This window comes from Chiloscyllium punctatum, chromosome 11, assembly GCF_047496795.1.
Source record: "Chiloscyllium punctatum isolate Juve2018m chromosome 11, sChiPun1.3, whole genome shotgun sequence".
NCBI classification, from domain to species: Eukaryota; Metazoa; Chordata; class Chondrichthyes; order Orectolobiformes; family Hemiscylliidae; genus Chiloscyllium; species Chiloscyllium punctatum.
In genome coordinates this window covers 95,630,485-95,645,711 of record NC_092749.1, presented here as the reverse complement: position 1 = coordinate 95,645,711, position 15,227 = coordinate 95,630,485, and the positions used below count along the sequence as shown (strand labels likewise).

General features: G+C 43.1%; 1 protein-coding gene across 4 annotated transcripts in view; it reads left to right on the top strand.

The window, feature by feature from the left end:
* Positions 1-14,926, top strand: part of iyd (iodotyrosine deiodinase) — a 47,424-nt gene extending 32,498 nt beyond the window's left edge. For 3 of the 4 annotated variants that reach the window (XM_072581312.1, XM_072581314.1, XM_072581315.1), the window contains exon 7: positions 5,068-8,494. In XM_072581312.1, coding sequence (XP_072437413.1) covers positions 5,068-5,250 — 183 coding nt within the window. In that variant the 3' untranslated portion in view covers positions 5,251-8,494. Of the gene's footprint in view, positions 1-5,067; positions 8,495-14,541 lie in introns of those variants that run through there. The other variant, XM_072581313.1, reaches the window with a different exon arrangement.
* Positions 14,927-15,227: the final 301 nt, after the last annotated feature.

Below are 15,227 nucleotides of genomic sequence, written 5' to 3'. Positions count from 1 at the left end.
AGCTGCTTCCTCAAGAACCTTCTCTCCATCATAAGTGGAATGGCCCCTACTGCTTGCACAGCTTTTCATGCCTTTTACAACACCTCATACTGGAGCAGTCTGTGGCCATTTGCAGCAAGACTTGGACAATGGGTGATGTGTGCCAGTTGCACACATTCCAGACAATCTTATTGCCCATGAATGCAAGTGAGCTGTCTCTGGAAGTGTCACTGTCCATGCGGAGTGCACCCACAGTGATGTCAGGGAAGAACTCTAGCTTTTTGAACCAGCAACAATGAGGAAACTTGTAGTTCCAGGTCAAGGGGATACGTGACTTGGAGGGAAACCTGTACCATGCACCTGCTACCCTTGTCTTTCTGGATGGCAGAGGTTGTGGGTTTCATAGGTAGAGTTATGAATTCATATATTACGGAAACAGAACCTTCAATTCAACCAGTCCATGCTGACTATAATTCCAAACTAAACTAGTCCTACCTGCCTGCACTTGGCCCATATCCCTCTAAATATTTCTTATTCATGTACTTCCCTAAGTGTCTTTTAAACATTGTAAATGTGTCCGCAACCCATTTCCTCTAAAAATTCATTCCACTATGAACCATTTTCTGTGTAAAAAGCAATTGCACCTCATGTCTTTTTTAAAAATCTTTCTCCTCTTACCTTAAAACATTACCTCCTTATCTTGAAATTCCCTTTCCTAGGGAAAAGACACCTGCCATTCACCTTATCTTTACCCTGCATGATTTTGTAAACCTCAAAGGTCACCCCTCAACCTCCTCCGCTCTAGTGAAGCAAGTCCCAGCCTAGCCAGACTCTCCTTATAAGTCATTCCCTCCATTCCCAGTGACATTCTGCTAAATCGCTTTGGAACCCTCTCCAGCTTAGTAACATCCTTCTTTTAACAGGAGACAGTATTCTAGAAAAGGCCTCACCAACATCCTGTACAATCGCAACATAAAGTCCGAACTACTTTACTGTAAGGTCTGAGCATCGAAGGCAAGCACACTAAACACCTCCTGACCCACATGTGATGCAAACTTCAAAGAACTCCGAGGTCTCTCTGTTCTACAACACTACTCAAGGCCATACTTTTAATGCCTTTGTTTGTTTTACTAAAGTGCAGTTCCTCACATAAATCCAAATTAAACTCCATCTGCCACTCTTTAGCCCATTGACCCAGTTGATCAATCTTCGATAAACTTCTACACTGTCCACTATGCTGTCAAAGGAACCTTGGCAAATTTTGTAGATCTTGTATTTCTGCCATGAGATACCAATGTTGAAGGAAGTGATGGTTTAAGATAGTGACTGGGAGTTAATCATGTGGATCATGTTTTTTCAGTGTTGTTAGTGCTTCATTCATTCAGACAAAGGGGCTGTATTCCATCAAAATCTTCTGATTGTGGAAAGATTTGGAGCTGGAACCCATTATAAATGATGAGACAGACATGGAAAGACATAAACTCCACCATTAAAGAAAATCATGAAAGTTAGAAGCCATTATTAATGGAAACCTCTGGGAGTGAAATTTTGAGGCCTGTTGATACTGGGAACATGGATGGATGGGAATCTAAAAATACCAGCTTTGGCTTTCTGACGACATTACCTCCATTGACCATTTTTACCAAGCTGGGCAAAGGGTCTCTCTGGCCTACAAGTACCGAGGAGGTAGGTACCAATTAGACTCAGCAAGCGCTCTGTTAGACTCAGTTAAAGTAGGCTGTGATTTTCCAGTTCCCCCAACACAACACTAGGCAAGTAGCCAGCAGCAGGCCGGGTGTCTGTGTTCCACACAGTTCACAATTTGCCCTGGCTGCATTGGTAGGGATGCAGTTAAAGACTGCATCTACTCACTCCCTCAAGGACGACTCCATATTGAAGTGCCCTCTGAGATAATGACCTTGTATTGCAACTTTCTATTCCCCTAAAGCTGGAGGGTCTATGATTTCCTGTTCAGCTTGGCACACATTGTCGAATGGAATGTGGTGCTGAAACCCGTGCTTCAGGACCAGCCATGCAGGTAACCAGTGGCACTGTTCCATCTCAGCAATAATACTGGGACTCACCCAACAAAGGAGGAAGGCAGTCATGTATTGACAATGACACTTGATTAATGGTTCAGAACTCCAGGCTAATGTTCTTGGAGGGTGGGGAGTTATAGGTTTGAATGTCATTGTGAAAGATGTGACACTTGAATTCAATTTAAATAGGAAAATCTGGAAGAAAAAGCTATTTTACTGGTGACCATGTAACTACTGTCAATGATTGTAAAAGCCCATCTGCATCACTGATGGCCTTTTGGGAAGGAAATTTGTCATACATACCTGGTCTGGCCTGTAAATGACTCCAGACCCACAGCAATGTGGTTGACTTGGGCAATTTGGGGTGACCAAAAAATGCTGACATAGCCAGAGAGACTGACATCTCATGAGCAGCGCAAAAAAAATGTGGAAGTTGCCTAAGTATACCTTGTCCCTAAAAGGCTGAACAGATCCAGTCTGACCATTTAGCTCAATCATTGGCAACATGATGGAACGTATCATTGGCTTTTAAGTGGCACCCACTCCTCAATAACTGGTTCACTTATGCTCAGTTTGGGTTCCAAAAGGACCACTAACAGCACAGTGTGTGGATTAGGGATGGGTAATAAATGTTGGCCTTTCCAGTTCCATTAACTTTCCATGGATGAATAAGAGCCACAGCTTGAAAGGACAAATACATCAATCTTCAAGAACATCATTGTTGTGTAGTGGCCTCCTCCTAAAAAGAAAAGATTGTGCTTAGGTGTGTTATGACCACCTTCAGGACAGTTGGGACATGAACCTTCAGACTCAAAGTACAGCAAACCTTAAGTGGCACCTGAATGAACTGTCACTTTTGATAAACCAGCAAAAATCTGTCCCTCAATACCACAAAGTTTACTCTCTTAATCTGTCCATTTATTACAATTTATTTAATATATTTACCTTGATGTAAATATACTTGTTGCTCAATTGAATGGCCACATGAAGTATCAACAATTGACTCAATTTCAAATATCCCAACCACCACGATGTCTGAGTGGTCAGTTGAAGGTGCGGGTGAGAAGGCTCGCTGCCAGTAAGTCTTATTTAAGGCAAAGTTGCATTATTATTGAAGTGATTTATACTGTAAATAATGCATAACAGTGTGTACAGCCCCTGCATTGTGTTTCTCTTGTTTAATGTGTGTTTTTACATTGATTATATGGACCTCTTAATTATCCAGAATATTTGATCAAATAGCACATTCCTGGTTCCATAAGTGCTGGAAAATAAAACATTTACTGTAATTTATTTCTAATTAACCTGTTCGAACGTGTTATGACACAACTCCAGAGCAGATGGACTTGAACCTGGACCCAGTGTAATTTATTTTTCATTAACATGTTATGACGCACCTCCTCAGCCATTACATCCTGAGGTGAGGCTTGAACCTGGAGCTCCTTGGCCCTGAAGTCAAGACAATATTACTGCATTACAAGGTGCCGAGTATAGTATCCTCCTCTATTATTTTAAATGAACGTCATAGCCAAATCTTGGAATTGACAGCCACTTAGTGGCACTATAATCATATCAAAATTTCAAAGGAAACTTCTCAAATTTACATATTATTTGGATATTGTGTTATACATATTATATTATACATTTACATATTATATTATATCCCTTTCCACTTGTTGTGGAAGGTCAGGAGGATGCTGGCAGATGGAGTAAAATCCTCCTCCACGGGCCTCAGGAACAGGCATAACCACCAAAGAGAGGCAGGCATTCAGGTACAATCACCCTTAAGTTCCAGCAACAACCACGGTGAAAAATGAACCTGTGTCCCTGCGATGTTTGAGAAGAGTTGTAGCTCAGGTTGAGGTTTGCGCATTAAGCTGGAAGGTTTGTTTTCAGACAACCAGCAAAATGAATGTCATTTACAAAATACACTGCAAGGACGGTAACAAACACTACATCGGACAGCCAGGCAGAAAACTAGCTACCACAACACACAAACACTAACTAGCCACTAAAAGGCGTGACTCAGTATCCTTACATACATCCTTACATACAGACCACTTCGACTGGGACAACACATCCATCCTAGGACAAGCTAAACAGAGACACGCATGGGAATTCCCAGAGACCTGGCATTCAAACTGAAACTCCATCAATAAACTCACCAATTTGGACCCCATTTACCTACCTCTAAGACAAAGAACCAGAAATGATGTCACCTACCTTAAGAAACCAAAACACATAAGTAGAAAGCGGGACATAACAACAGCGCTTCACTGGGTGCTCACTGATGATGTTACCTAGCATGGTGACAAAACATCTGAAAACAAACCTTCCAGTTCAGCGAGCAAACCTACGACCTGAACCTGTGTCTCTGTTTACTTGTCCAGTGACGTTATTCTTGTCTGTCCACAAACTAATGCAGGTTGGCGAGCGCAGGTCAGAGGGGAAATAATTGCAGGCTTTTATTTTTAACCAGTGTGCTCGGACATGTTATGATATGACCCTTTGTGCCAGTGGGGCTTGGACCCAGACTTCAACAGCACTACCTCTACCAGTAGACTGACAAGATCATATAGTAGCCTCCTCTCTGTAAACCTTTGGACTCATTAGCAAATGGCAAGTTGGAGATTTGTGATAGTTGGTTTCGATGACGAAACAACGTCAAGTGCGTTGTATCAATTCCCAGCAGGAGTGGCTCCTAGTGAAACAGCAACTCAATTTTCAATGTCTCCATTAACAGCACCATCTTAGTACAAGGTACCTAGGTAAAATATCTTAGGAAAAAAGGAGAAAAATGAAGACATAAATTAGAAGTTCATCATTACTGTTCTTCTCAGCATAGAGTATTAAATAAATAATTAAGTTAAAAGTTCCAAATTACAGTCTTCCTTTAGATCTGGGCCTGCACTCAGTCCTAACTGGGCTTTCCCCACAAGGGCTCAATCTCTCTCTAATATACTTAGTGTTCTTAGCTCAGCCCAGACCAGTGTTGAATTTGTGAAATGAAATGTTAATGAAGTGTTTAATTTCTTCACCCTTCTCACAGAATGCTGGCCTTGTGACAGTCACTACCACACCTCTGAATTGTGGTCCTCGGGTGCGTGTTCTTCTTGGGCGCCCAGAGAATGAAAAGTTGCTGCTGCTGCTGCCGGTTGGTTACCCAGCGAAAGATGCTACCGTACCAGACTTTAAGCGCAAGCCACTGGATGAGATTATGGTGTCTGTGTGACTTGGAGTATGTCAGAAAGTCTGCAGACTGGAAGTTCTTGAAGTAAATATTGTTTATAGCAGTTTAGAAGTCGGAGTGTCTCCATAAGGTCTCTAAAGACAGGACTGCATCTTGACCAACCTCGTGATGTCGGAAATCTATGATACTTCATCCAGGGACCTATTATGGAGAATTGAAGACACCATATCTAATTACCATGATTAGGAATATTGAGCATCTTGTTCCAATTCCCGACCTTGGGGATATATAACACCTTGTAAATCCAATTGGCTATACCAAATACTCAAAATTTTGAAACTAGCTGAAATCCCTATATTTCAAAAGTGTTCAAACTCTCCATAATGGCAATATAGCGCAACTTTCTTGAAACTGTCAAAACTGTCGCTGATATGTGACAAAGCTTGTTCTGATTCCCACGAAAAGCAAAACTGGGAATATCTGGGAAATGGGGTGGTTACAACACAGACTGACCAACGGGGAATTGCTGAGCTGGGGGTTCACTCCAAAGGGAGAGACAGGGCTTTAACCAAGACGCAACTCAGTGGATCATAAATAATCAGAATTAGTTAGATAGAAAGGGATAGGAATTAAAATGAAAAGGAGGATGTCATAAGTGGAGAGACTTGTGAGCAAAGTAATCAGGACAGTCATCTACAATTCCTGTGCCATTTAAACACCAGGAAGTTATCAAGTGACCTGCATAACCATGTGTGAGAAGTGCCTCTCGTTACTCAAGTTCAAGATTACTAGTATTGAAGACCAGCAGGAGTCACTGCAAAGCAGACAGGATGACAATTTCTGGAAAAATAGATTTTAGGAAGTGGTCACCCATGGTTACAAAGTATTGAGGAGAATACTAAATGGATGGCCTACCTAAATATCACCAGGAAAGGAAGAGGTAATCAGAGAAGGAAACCATTGAGAGTGTAGTTCTCAAACTAGATTGAAGTGCTGTAGAAGAGAATGATATCTCAGGGAAGTGCAGTCTGGAACTCTTCCTCAGCACTACGGAGCGCAGCAGTGCACAGGAATGCAGTGGTCATAAGAAAACACTATTCAGAGGGCTAGGCAGGTATTTCTGTAACCACTGACATGAGTCCTGCACAGTGTCTCACCTCTCTGATGCCACAGTGAAGGACATCACTGAGAGGATACAGAATATTTTGAGGAGCGAAGGTGAACACCCAGAAGTCATGGTGCATGGGGGAATCAATTCTATACGAAGAAGAAGGGGCTTTGGTCATAGAGTCATCGGGATGTATTTCATGGAAGCAGACCCTTCAGACCAACTTGTTCATGCCAAACAGCTATCCTAAATTAATCTAGTCCCACCTGCCAGCACCTGTCCCACAACCCTTTAAATCCTTCCAATTCATATACCCATCCAGATGCCTTTTAAATGTTGTAATTGTACCAGCCTCCACCACTTCCTTTGGCAGCTCATTCCATACAAGCACCAATCTCTGTGTGAAAAGGTTGCCCCTTAGGCCCCTTTTATCTTTCCCCTCCCATATTTAAGCCTATGCCCTCTAGTTCTGGACTCCCCAACCCTGGGGAAAATACTTTGTCTATTTATCCTGTTCATGCCCCTCATGATTTTATAAGCGTCTATGAGGTCACCCCTTAGCCTCCAAACCCTCCAGGGATAACAGGCCCACCCTATTTAGCCTCTCCCTATAGCTCAAACGCTCCAACCCTGGCAACATCTTTGTAAATCTTTTCTGAACCCTTTCAAGTTTCACAACATCCTTCCAATAGGAGGAGACCAGAATATTCCAAAAGTAACCTAACCAATGTCCTGTACAGCTGCAGCATGACTTCCCAACTCCTATACTCAATGCTCTGACCAATAAACGCATGCATACTAAATGCCTTCTTCACTATCCCATCTACCTGTGACTCAATTTTCAAGGAACTATGAACCTGCACTCCAAGGTCTCTTTGTTCAGCAACATTCTCCAGGACCTTACCATTAAGTGCATATGTCCTACTCTGATTTGTCTTTGCAAAATGGAACACCTCACATTTATCTAAATTAAGCTCCATCTGCCACTTCTGAGCCCATTGGCCTATCTGATCAAGATCCCAATGTACCCTGAGGTGCTTTGCTGTCCACCACACTTGCAATTTTGGTGCCATCTGCAAATGTACTAATTGTACCCGCAATGTTCACGTCTAAATAATTTACGTAAATGACAAAAGTCTTGCAGTCAGAGTTTCAGGAGCTCTTGAAGAAATTAAAGAGCAGGATCTCCAAGCTAGCAAATCTTCGATTACTCCCTCTGTCACATGCTAGGATCTGTAGGAATAGTACAATAAAGCTAGTTAACACATGGCTTGAAAAATGGCGTAGGCGGAGCGCTTCCAGTTTCGACAGTATCACAGACTTGTTCATGGTTCACAGACTATATCTTGAAGCTAGAACCAGTGCCTGTGAAGGAAGAATAACTGGCACTGTGGTGGTGGATTTAACCTAACTTGGCAAGTTGTTGGGCACCAGGATGAAGAAGGGAATAGCAGCTTATACATTGTCGTAGAGTAAAGAATAGCTTAATCATGGTGGGAATCAAACAGTGGGCTAATTCAACCCAAAATGTATTTAGCAGTTCATGTGTAGATGGTAATTAGGTTGCTGAGCTGCAGGCATAAGTCATAAAACATAAGGATAGAAGCAGAGTCAGAAAGGACAATGTTGTCGTGGCAATGACTGAGGCCTAGCTCAAAGAATTGACCAACTGAGACCTTGATATTCTTAGGAACAAGGTGTTCCAATCAGATAGGGAAGGAAGAAATAAGCAGGCACAGTATTGATCAAGAAATCTATCATAGCACTGAGGAGGATATATAATTCAAAGATAGAATCTATTTGATTTAAACTAAGGAATACCTATTATACTTCTGTATGTACAGTGTAAGTCATCATATAGTGAGAGGGAATTGGAGGAGCCAAAGTTGCAGAACAATTTCTTCAGAATGTAATAACCACAGAATGTTGATACTGGGGACCTCAATCATCCATAATTGTAAGTTAGGATAGTAACAACATGAAGGGATAGAATTCCTGAAATGTCTACAAGAGTATTTTCTTGATCTGTGTGTGAACGAGGTAGGGACAGTTGTAGCTCTGGAAGATACTGTGGTGCAAGTGGAGTGTCTTTCAGTTTGGGGGAATATTTGGGGAAAAGTCACCATCATGTCATGTCATGCTCAAAAAGCAATAATACATAAAAATAATTAAGTGGAAGAGGGGCACATTCATTGAGTTGAAAAGGGGCCTGGCTCCATGTGGATTGGGATTAAAAACTGGCGTTGAAAGTGTGGTGCTGGAAAAGCACAGCAGGCCAGACAGCATCCAAGGAGCAGGAGAATTGATGTTTTGGGCATAAGCCCTTCATCAGGAATGAGGTTTGTGAGCCAAGGAGGTAGAGAGATAAATGGGAGGGGGGTGGGGGTGGAGGGAAGTTAGCTGTGAGTGCGATAGGTAGATGAAAGTGGGGTAATGGTGATAGGTCGGAGATCAGGATGGAACAGATAGGTAGGAAGGAAGATGGACAGGTAGGACAGGTCATGAAGGCGGTGCCGAGTTGGAAGGTTGGATCTGGGATGAGGTTGGGGGAGGGGAAATGAGGAAACTGGAGAAATCCAATGAATCCCGTGTGGTTGGAGGGTCTCAAGGTGGAATATGATACATTCTTCCTCCAGGCGTCGGGAGGTTAGGGCTTGGCAATGGAGGAGGCCCAGCACCTGCATGTCCCTGGCTGAGTGGGAGGGGGAGTCAAAGTATTCGACCATGGGGTGGTGGGATTATTTAGTGAGTTTGTCCCAGAGATGTTCTCTGAAACATTCTGCAAGTAGGCATCCTGTCTCCCCATTGTAGAGAGGACTGCATCGTGAACAATGCACACATTAAATGACGTGTGGAAGTGCAGGTAAATCTCTGATGGATGTGGAAAGCTCCTTTGGGGCCTTGGATGGAGGTGAGGGGAGAGGTAGGGTGCAGGTTTTGCAATCCCTGCGGTGGTAGGGGAAGGTGCCAAGAGTGGAGCGTGGGTTGGTAGGGGGCATGGTCCTGACAAGAGAGTCGTGAAGGGAATGGTCTTTATGGAATTCAGATAGGGGTGGAAAGGGAAATATATACCTGGTGGTGGGGTCTGCTTTTAGGTGACGGAAATAGCGGAGGATGATCTGATGTATCTGGAGGTTGGTGGGGTAAAAGATGAGGACCTGGGGGGGGTTCCGTCCTCGTTGCAGTTGGAGGGTTGTGGTTCGAGGGCAGAGATGTAGAAAGTGGATAAGATGCACTGGAGAGCATCATCAACACGTGGGAGGGGAAATTGCGCTCTCACTGCACCCCCATGTTGTCTCCTCTGCCCTGAAGCTCTTCAGCCACGTCCTGGAGCAGACTCGCTACCACAGCCACATCTCCTTCATCAGTGCCTGCCTACAAAACTGACTGATCCCGTGTGGACTCTGGACTACATTCAGACCAACGCAATTTGGATTTGACCAGGATAACCAGTACCTACTACAAATTCAAAACCTCCAGAAACGGTTCTCCTTCTGAATCCTCCGCTCCACACTCGCAGCCATGCACCGCCACCTAACCTCTCTACAGTCAGCCCTACCTCAGCTGAGGGCCACAGTCTCTCAGAACTGCAAAGGACCCCTGCTGTTTTACATCCTCAGAAGAATTCACACACTCAACAAATGCTTTTTTCTACACCATATCGGACATCAAAAACTGTAAGTGCCACAAACCTTCATGTACCTACCTCAATAGTTGGGATTCCTCGAACATTCCAGAAGCTTCCCCCCAGCCTCCAGAACTGCTCAGCCACCATCCAGCCATCACCACCGTGGCAAACAATTAGGTCACTTCTGTTCCCACAGCCACGGCTGACTATGCTGCCACCGTGACCACCAGGTAACTACCGCCGCAACCACTACTACATCCATCGTGCCTGAAACCAACGCGAGATCTAACCGGAACATCACTGCCACAGTCACATCCACCCCCACTGACATCACCTACTGTGATGTCACTTCCACCCCAATAGCTGCCGCCGTCGCAACCACTTCCGCCTCCACTGACATCACTCACCTGAACACCGCCAACAGCATCGCTTACATCACACATGATGCCACTTCCACCCCCATGCATCCCACACTCACCACTGGAGGAAAGGAAAAAACCTTCCAGGCATTCAGCTCTTCAGATGACTAAAGTTATAACAGTTAAATAAGAGAAATAAAGGAGACATAAAAAATGTAAGATTTGTACAACAGATGAGAAACAAACATAAATGTTTCTTGGTTGATTTTCTGAAGGTGATCAATCAGTGTCACCTTTTCGGTTCACACAGAGGAAGATTCAGTAACATATTATTTAGTTTCTATTCTCTGAACTTCCAAGAGCTGATAATGGATGGTTAGTATTATGGACCAGGTCAAACCAACCCTCCTACCCCAAAAATATGGGAAGGGGATAGCCTACACCCAAACTTTTATGGTTACTTAAAGACTGTATAAGGTACTGTGTTCTAGATGTGATTAGATGGGTCCACCACCAGGATTTAACCAAAACACATTTTATTTCCAACACAGTTAAAATACAAAAACAAACAAAAAAGAATTGGCATGGCTTTTATTCTATTAAATTACTTAAAAATATAACATATTATTTAACCACTAATCACCAATTGTTCCAATATAGGCAGCAAACACATACTTTGGCAAAAATGCAATTCAGCAAAAAAAACTATTGTACTCATGCACTGTCGCTGTCTGGAACAGAAGAAAGGAACAATGTGCCTTTCTTGATTTTTAAGAGGAAGCTGATTGTCTAAGACTTCAGTCTAGCAGTTTTCAGGCCCCAACAGAAATCCTCTCACCAATTGAAAGCAATAATAAACCCCTTTCTGCATCTGTGTGAACCCTGACCCCCACCCACTCATGATTCTTTTGTCTCAGTTTACCAACTGCCTGTCTGAAGGAGACATTTCAGCACCGTTGTGGCAATACCTGTCTGCAAGAGAGACGGGACAGCATGCATCCCTCCGACAGGCACAGAGCTATTACTCTAGGCAGGGAGCTTTCAAATCTATGCTGGAGCATCAATATCAAACTCCTCCTCCTCAGAAACACAGTCCAAAGCCCAGGTCAAACTCTTTGGACTCTCCCTCTGTTTGACCATCATGATCTCGCCCACTTGACCTCATTAATGGTCAAATATCTGCGATCTGGTTAGACATACTGCTTTTCTCCATTGTCCAAGAGTCTGCAGAATCTTTTGAACAAAAACCAGTTTGCAATTAATTTCCAGGCCTGACCTTTCAAACAAAGACTGACTTGTTTGTCCCTTTCTTTTCAGCACAAGTTCCTGCTCACAATCCAAAGGTCATTTTCGTCTCACAGTTCGCAGCTCCAAACCAAAATTGATATAATGATAAAAATAATGAAAAGTCAGTGGGAGTTCTAGTACAGGACTGTGGGGAAAGGGTCACTTACATAAATGATTTGGATGCGAGCATAAGAGGTACAATTAGTAAGTTTGCAGATGACACCAAAATTGGAGGTGTAGTGGACAGGGAAGAGGGTTACCTCAGATTACAACAGGTTCTGGACGAGATGGGCCAATGGGCTGAGAAGTGGCAGATGAAGTTTAATTCAGATAAATACGAGGTGCTGCATTTTGGGAAAGCAAATCTGAGCAGGACGTATACACTTAATGGTAAGGTCCTAGGGAGTGTTGCTGAACAAAGAGACCTTGGAGTGCAGGGTCATAGCTCCTTGAAAGTGGAGTCACAGGTAGATAGGATAGTGAAGAAGGCATTTGGTATGCTTTCCTTTATTGGTCAGAGTTTTGAGTACAGGAGTTGGGAGGTCATGTTGCAGCTGTACAGGACATTGGTTAGGCCACTGTTGGAATATTGTGTGCAATTCTGGTCTCCTTCCTATCGGAAAGATGTTATGAAACTTGAAAGGGTTCAGAAAAGATTGACAAGGATGTTGCCAGGGTTGGAGGATCTGAGCTACAGGGAGAGGCTGAACAGGCTGGGGCTGTTTTCCCTGGAGCATCGGAGGCTGAGAGGTTATAGAGATTTACCAAATTATGAGGGGCATGGATAGGATAAATAAGCAAAGTCTTTTCCCTGCAGTCGGGGAGTCCAGAACTTGAGGGCATAGGTTTAGGGTGAGAGGGGAAAGTTATAAAAGAGACCTAAGGGGCAACTTTTTCACGGAGAGTGTGGTACGTGTATGGAATGAGCTGCCAGAGGAAGTAGTGGAGGCTGGTATAACTGCAACATTTAAGAGGCATTTGGATGCGTATGTGAATAGGAAGGGTTTGGAGGGATATGGTCCGGGTGCTGGCAGGTGGGACTAGATTGGGTTGGGATATCTGGTCGGCATGGACGGGTTGGACCTAAGGGTGTTTCCATGCTGTACATCTCTATGACTATGACTCTATGACAATCAGTGTTCGGGAAGCTTTTAGAGGAAATAATCTGGGAGACAATTAATACCTATTTTGAAAATTGAGCTCATAAATTAAAGTAAACTCAGATTTGTTAAAAATAAATCATCATTAATGAACTTGATTGAATAATGTGACAAAATAATGTTCAGGGGTGATGAGGGTAATACTGTGTTTATTGTACAATTGGACTTTGCAATGTTCCACATTATAGACTTGCTAGAAGGGTGAAAGCCCATATGAGCAAATGGAAAGTGGGATCATGGATATTAAACCAACAGAGGGACAGAAAGGTGAGCGTAGTACTGTATGGTTACTTTACTACTTAGGAACTCACTGTACTCCCCACATAAACACAGTGCCTACAAGAGCAGGTCAGTGACAAGGAACTTATCTCCTGACTTCCCAAAACCTGTCCACCATCCACAAGGCACAAACCAGGAATGTGATGCATGGATGCAGTTCCAACAACACTCAATTGACACCATCCAGGATAAAGCAGTCCACTTGATCAGAACCACATTAACAGGCAGCATTCTCACAGCACCAAAGCTTAGTGGCAGCTCTGTGTACTATCTACAAGATGCACAGCAGAAATTGACCAAAGATTTGGAGACAGCTCTCTGAGCCAATACCCTTTCTAAAAGTAGAGCTCTGACTATGGAACTCCAGCCTCTGCTTTGAGTTTACTTTTTAATTCATTCATTAGATCGTGTCAGGTTGACACACATTTGTTAACGTACATCAGTTGTTCCTTTTTGTTTGAGGCTGCAGATTTGTAAAGTGGTGCTGAGGGAATTATTCACAAATCTCTGCAGTGTGTTTTGTAAGTGCACCATTGCTGCTTCCACAGAATGCCAGCAGTGGAACAACTGTACGTTTACACTAGTGGACGGGGTACTTCTTGATGGTATTGAATTGAAGTGTTTTTGGAGATGCGTTCATCCAAGTAAGTGGTGAGTATTCCATCAGACACCTGCCCTGCACCTTGTAAAGAGGGAACAGGTTTTGCCGGGGCATCAAAGGATGGGTTATTTGCAGCAAACTTTCCACCTTTTCCAGTCTCCACAGTACACTAATTGCTGGTGCCGCTTAGTTTTCAGGTAATTATGAATACCTCCACCCCTTACGTACGTTTGCTCCCATGTCGATCTTTCCTGATGAAGAGCTTTTGCCCAAAACGTCAATTCTCCTGCTCCTTGAAAGCTGCCCGACCTGCTGTGTTTCTCCAGCACCACTATGTCGATCCCCATGTAGATCCCATGAGTTGAAGTGGGGAATTCACCAATGATAATCCTGTTGGACGTCAATGTGAGGTGATGAGATTCTCTCTCATTCAGGATTGTTACTGCCTGTATTTTTTTATCTAACCTGTTCAAGTGTGTTGTTGTACACTTCTGGAGCAGGTCGAACTTGAGACCATGCCTCCTGCTTCAGAGGTAGGAACACTACAAGAGACCCTGGTCACTGTCTAATACTGATATAGAGAAAATTATTCTCAGGCAACTTTAAATACAGTCAAGATCGTGCTGCATGTGTACAGGAGCTGTTTTATTATCGAAGAAGTTGATCACAGAACATTTTGAACACGTCCTGATGTAGAGATGAGAATATTCCCAGTTAGCTAAGACTTAACATGCAAATATGTATCAATTTTAAAGGCAGATTTCATTATAAGTGTTTTATATAGCTGTGTCTCAGATTGTTTTCATTATTTGACATATTTAAAAATTGAAGACAATGGATACATTATTGTGTTTATCAATTTTTTTCTGAATTTACTTTGAGCCAATGCATAAACACATGTGTTTGTACAGGAGCTCAGCAGCTGAAACATATCTGCAGAATATTCTGCAATAAGAAAGGGATCCGTGTACTGATGAGGATTGTATTGATTGTCTGTAATTCTGGAAATGAGGAAAAATACAACATATGGCATCCACAACACGATGAAAGTGCCAGAAATGGCGAACAGTAAAATGATGGATTTCCTTCGGCTCTGCATCTCTGGATCGTCACTGTTCTGGGTGTTGCGTTGACCTTGCAGTGCCCTGCGGGTTCGATTCGCCATCATAATGTGTCGGACAGTCAGTGCATTGAGCAGTAATATGAGAATGTATGGCAATAGTGGGTTTAAAATTGTATCAAGCCAGTCAAAAGTCACCCATCCTGTTAATGTGTAATAAATTGGTTTGAACTGAGCACCCCACTCCACGTTGTTAATTACATAGACAGGTTCAAAAGCAAAATACAAGGGCAAGTTTTTGAAGCAGAACGCAATACAGACAGTTGCTAAAACCACAGCTGCAGTCTTTTCCGTACAATACTTCTCTCTGAACTTTTGACAACAAATGAGGACAAAGCGATCGACAGTGAAAGCAACTGTCAGCCAGACAGAGCAGTCAACAAGCACATAGTTGATCACCTCATTGATACTGTAGATGGGAGTGTAGTCGAGAAATGAGAATGGTAAGTAATATCCAAGCATATAATAGATGATCAC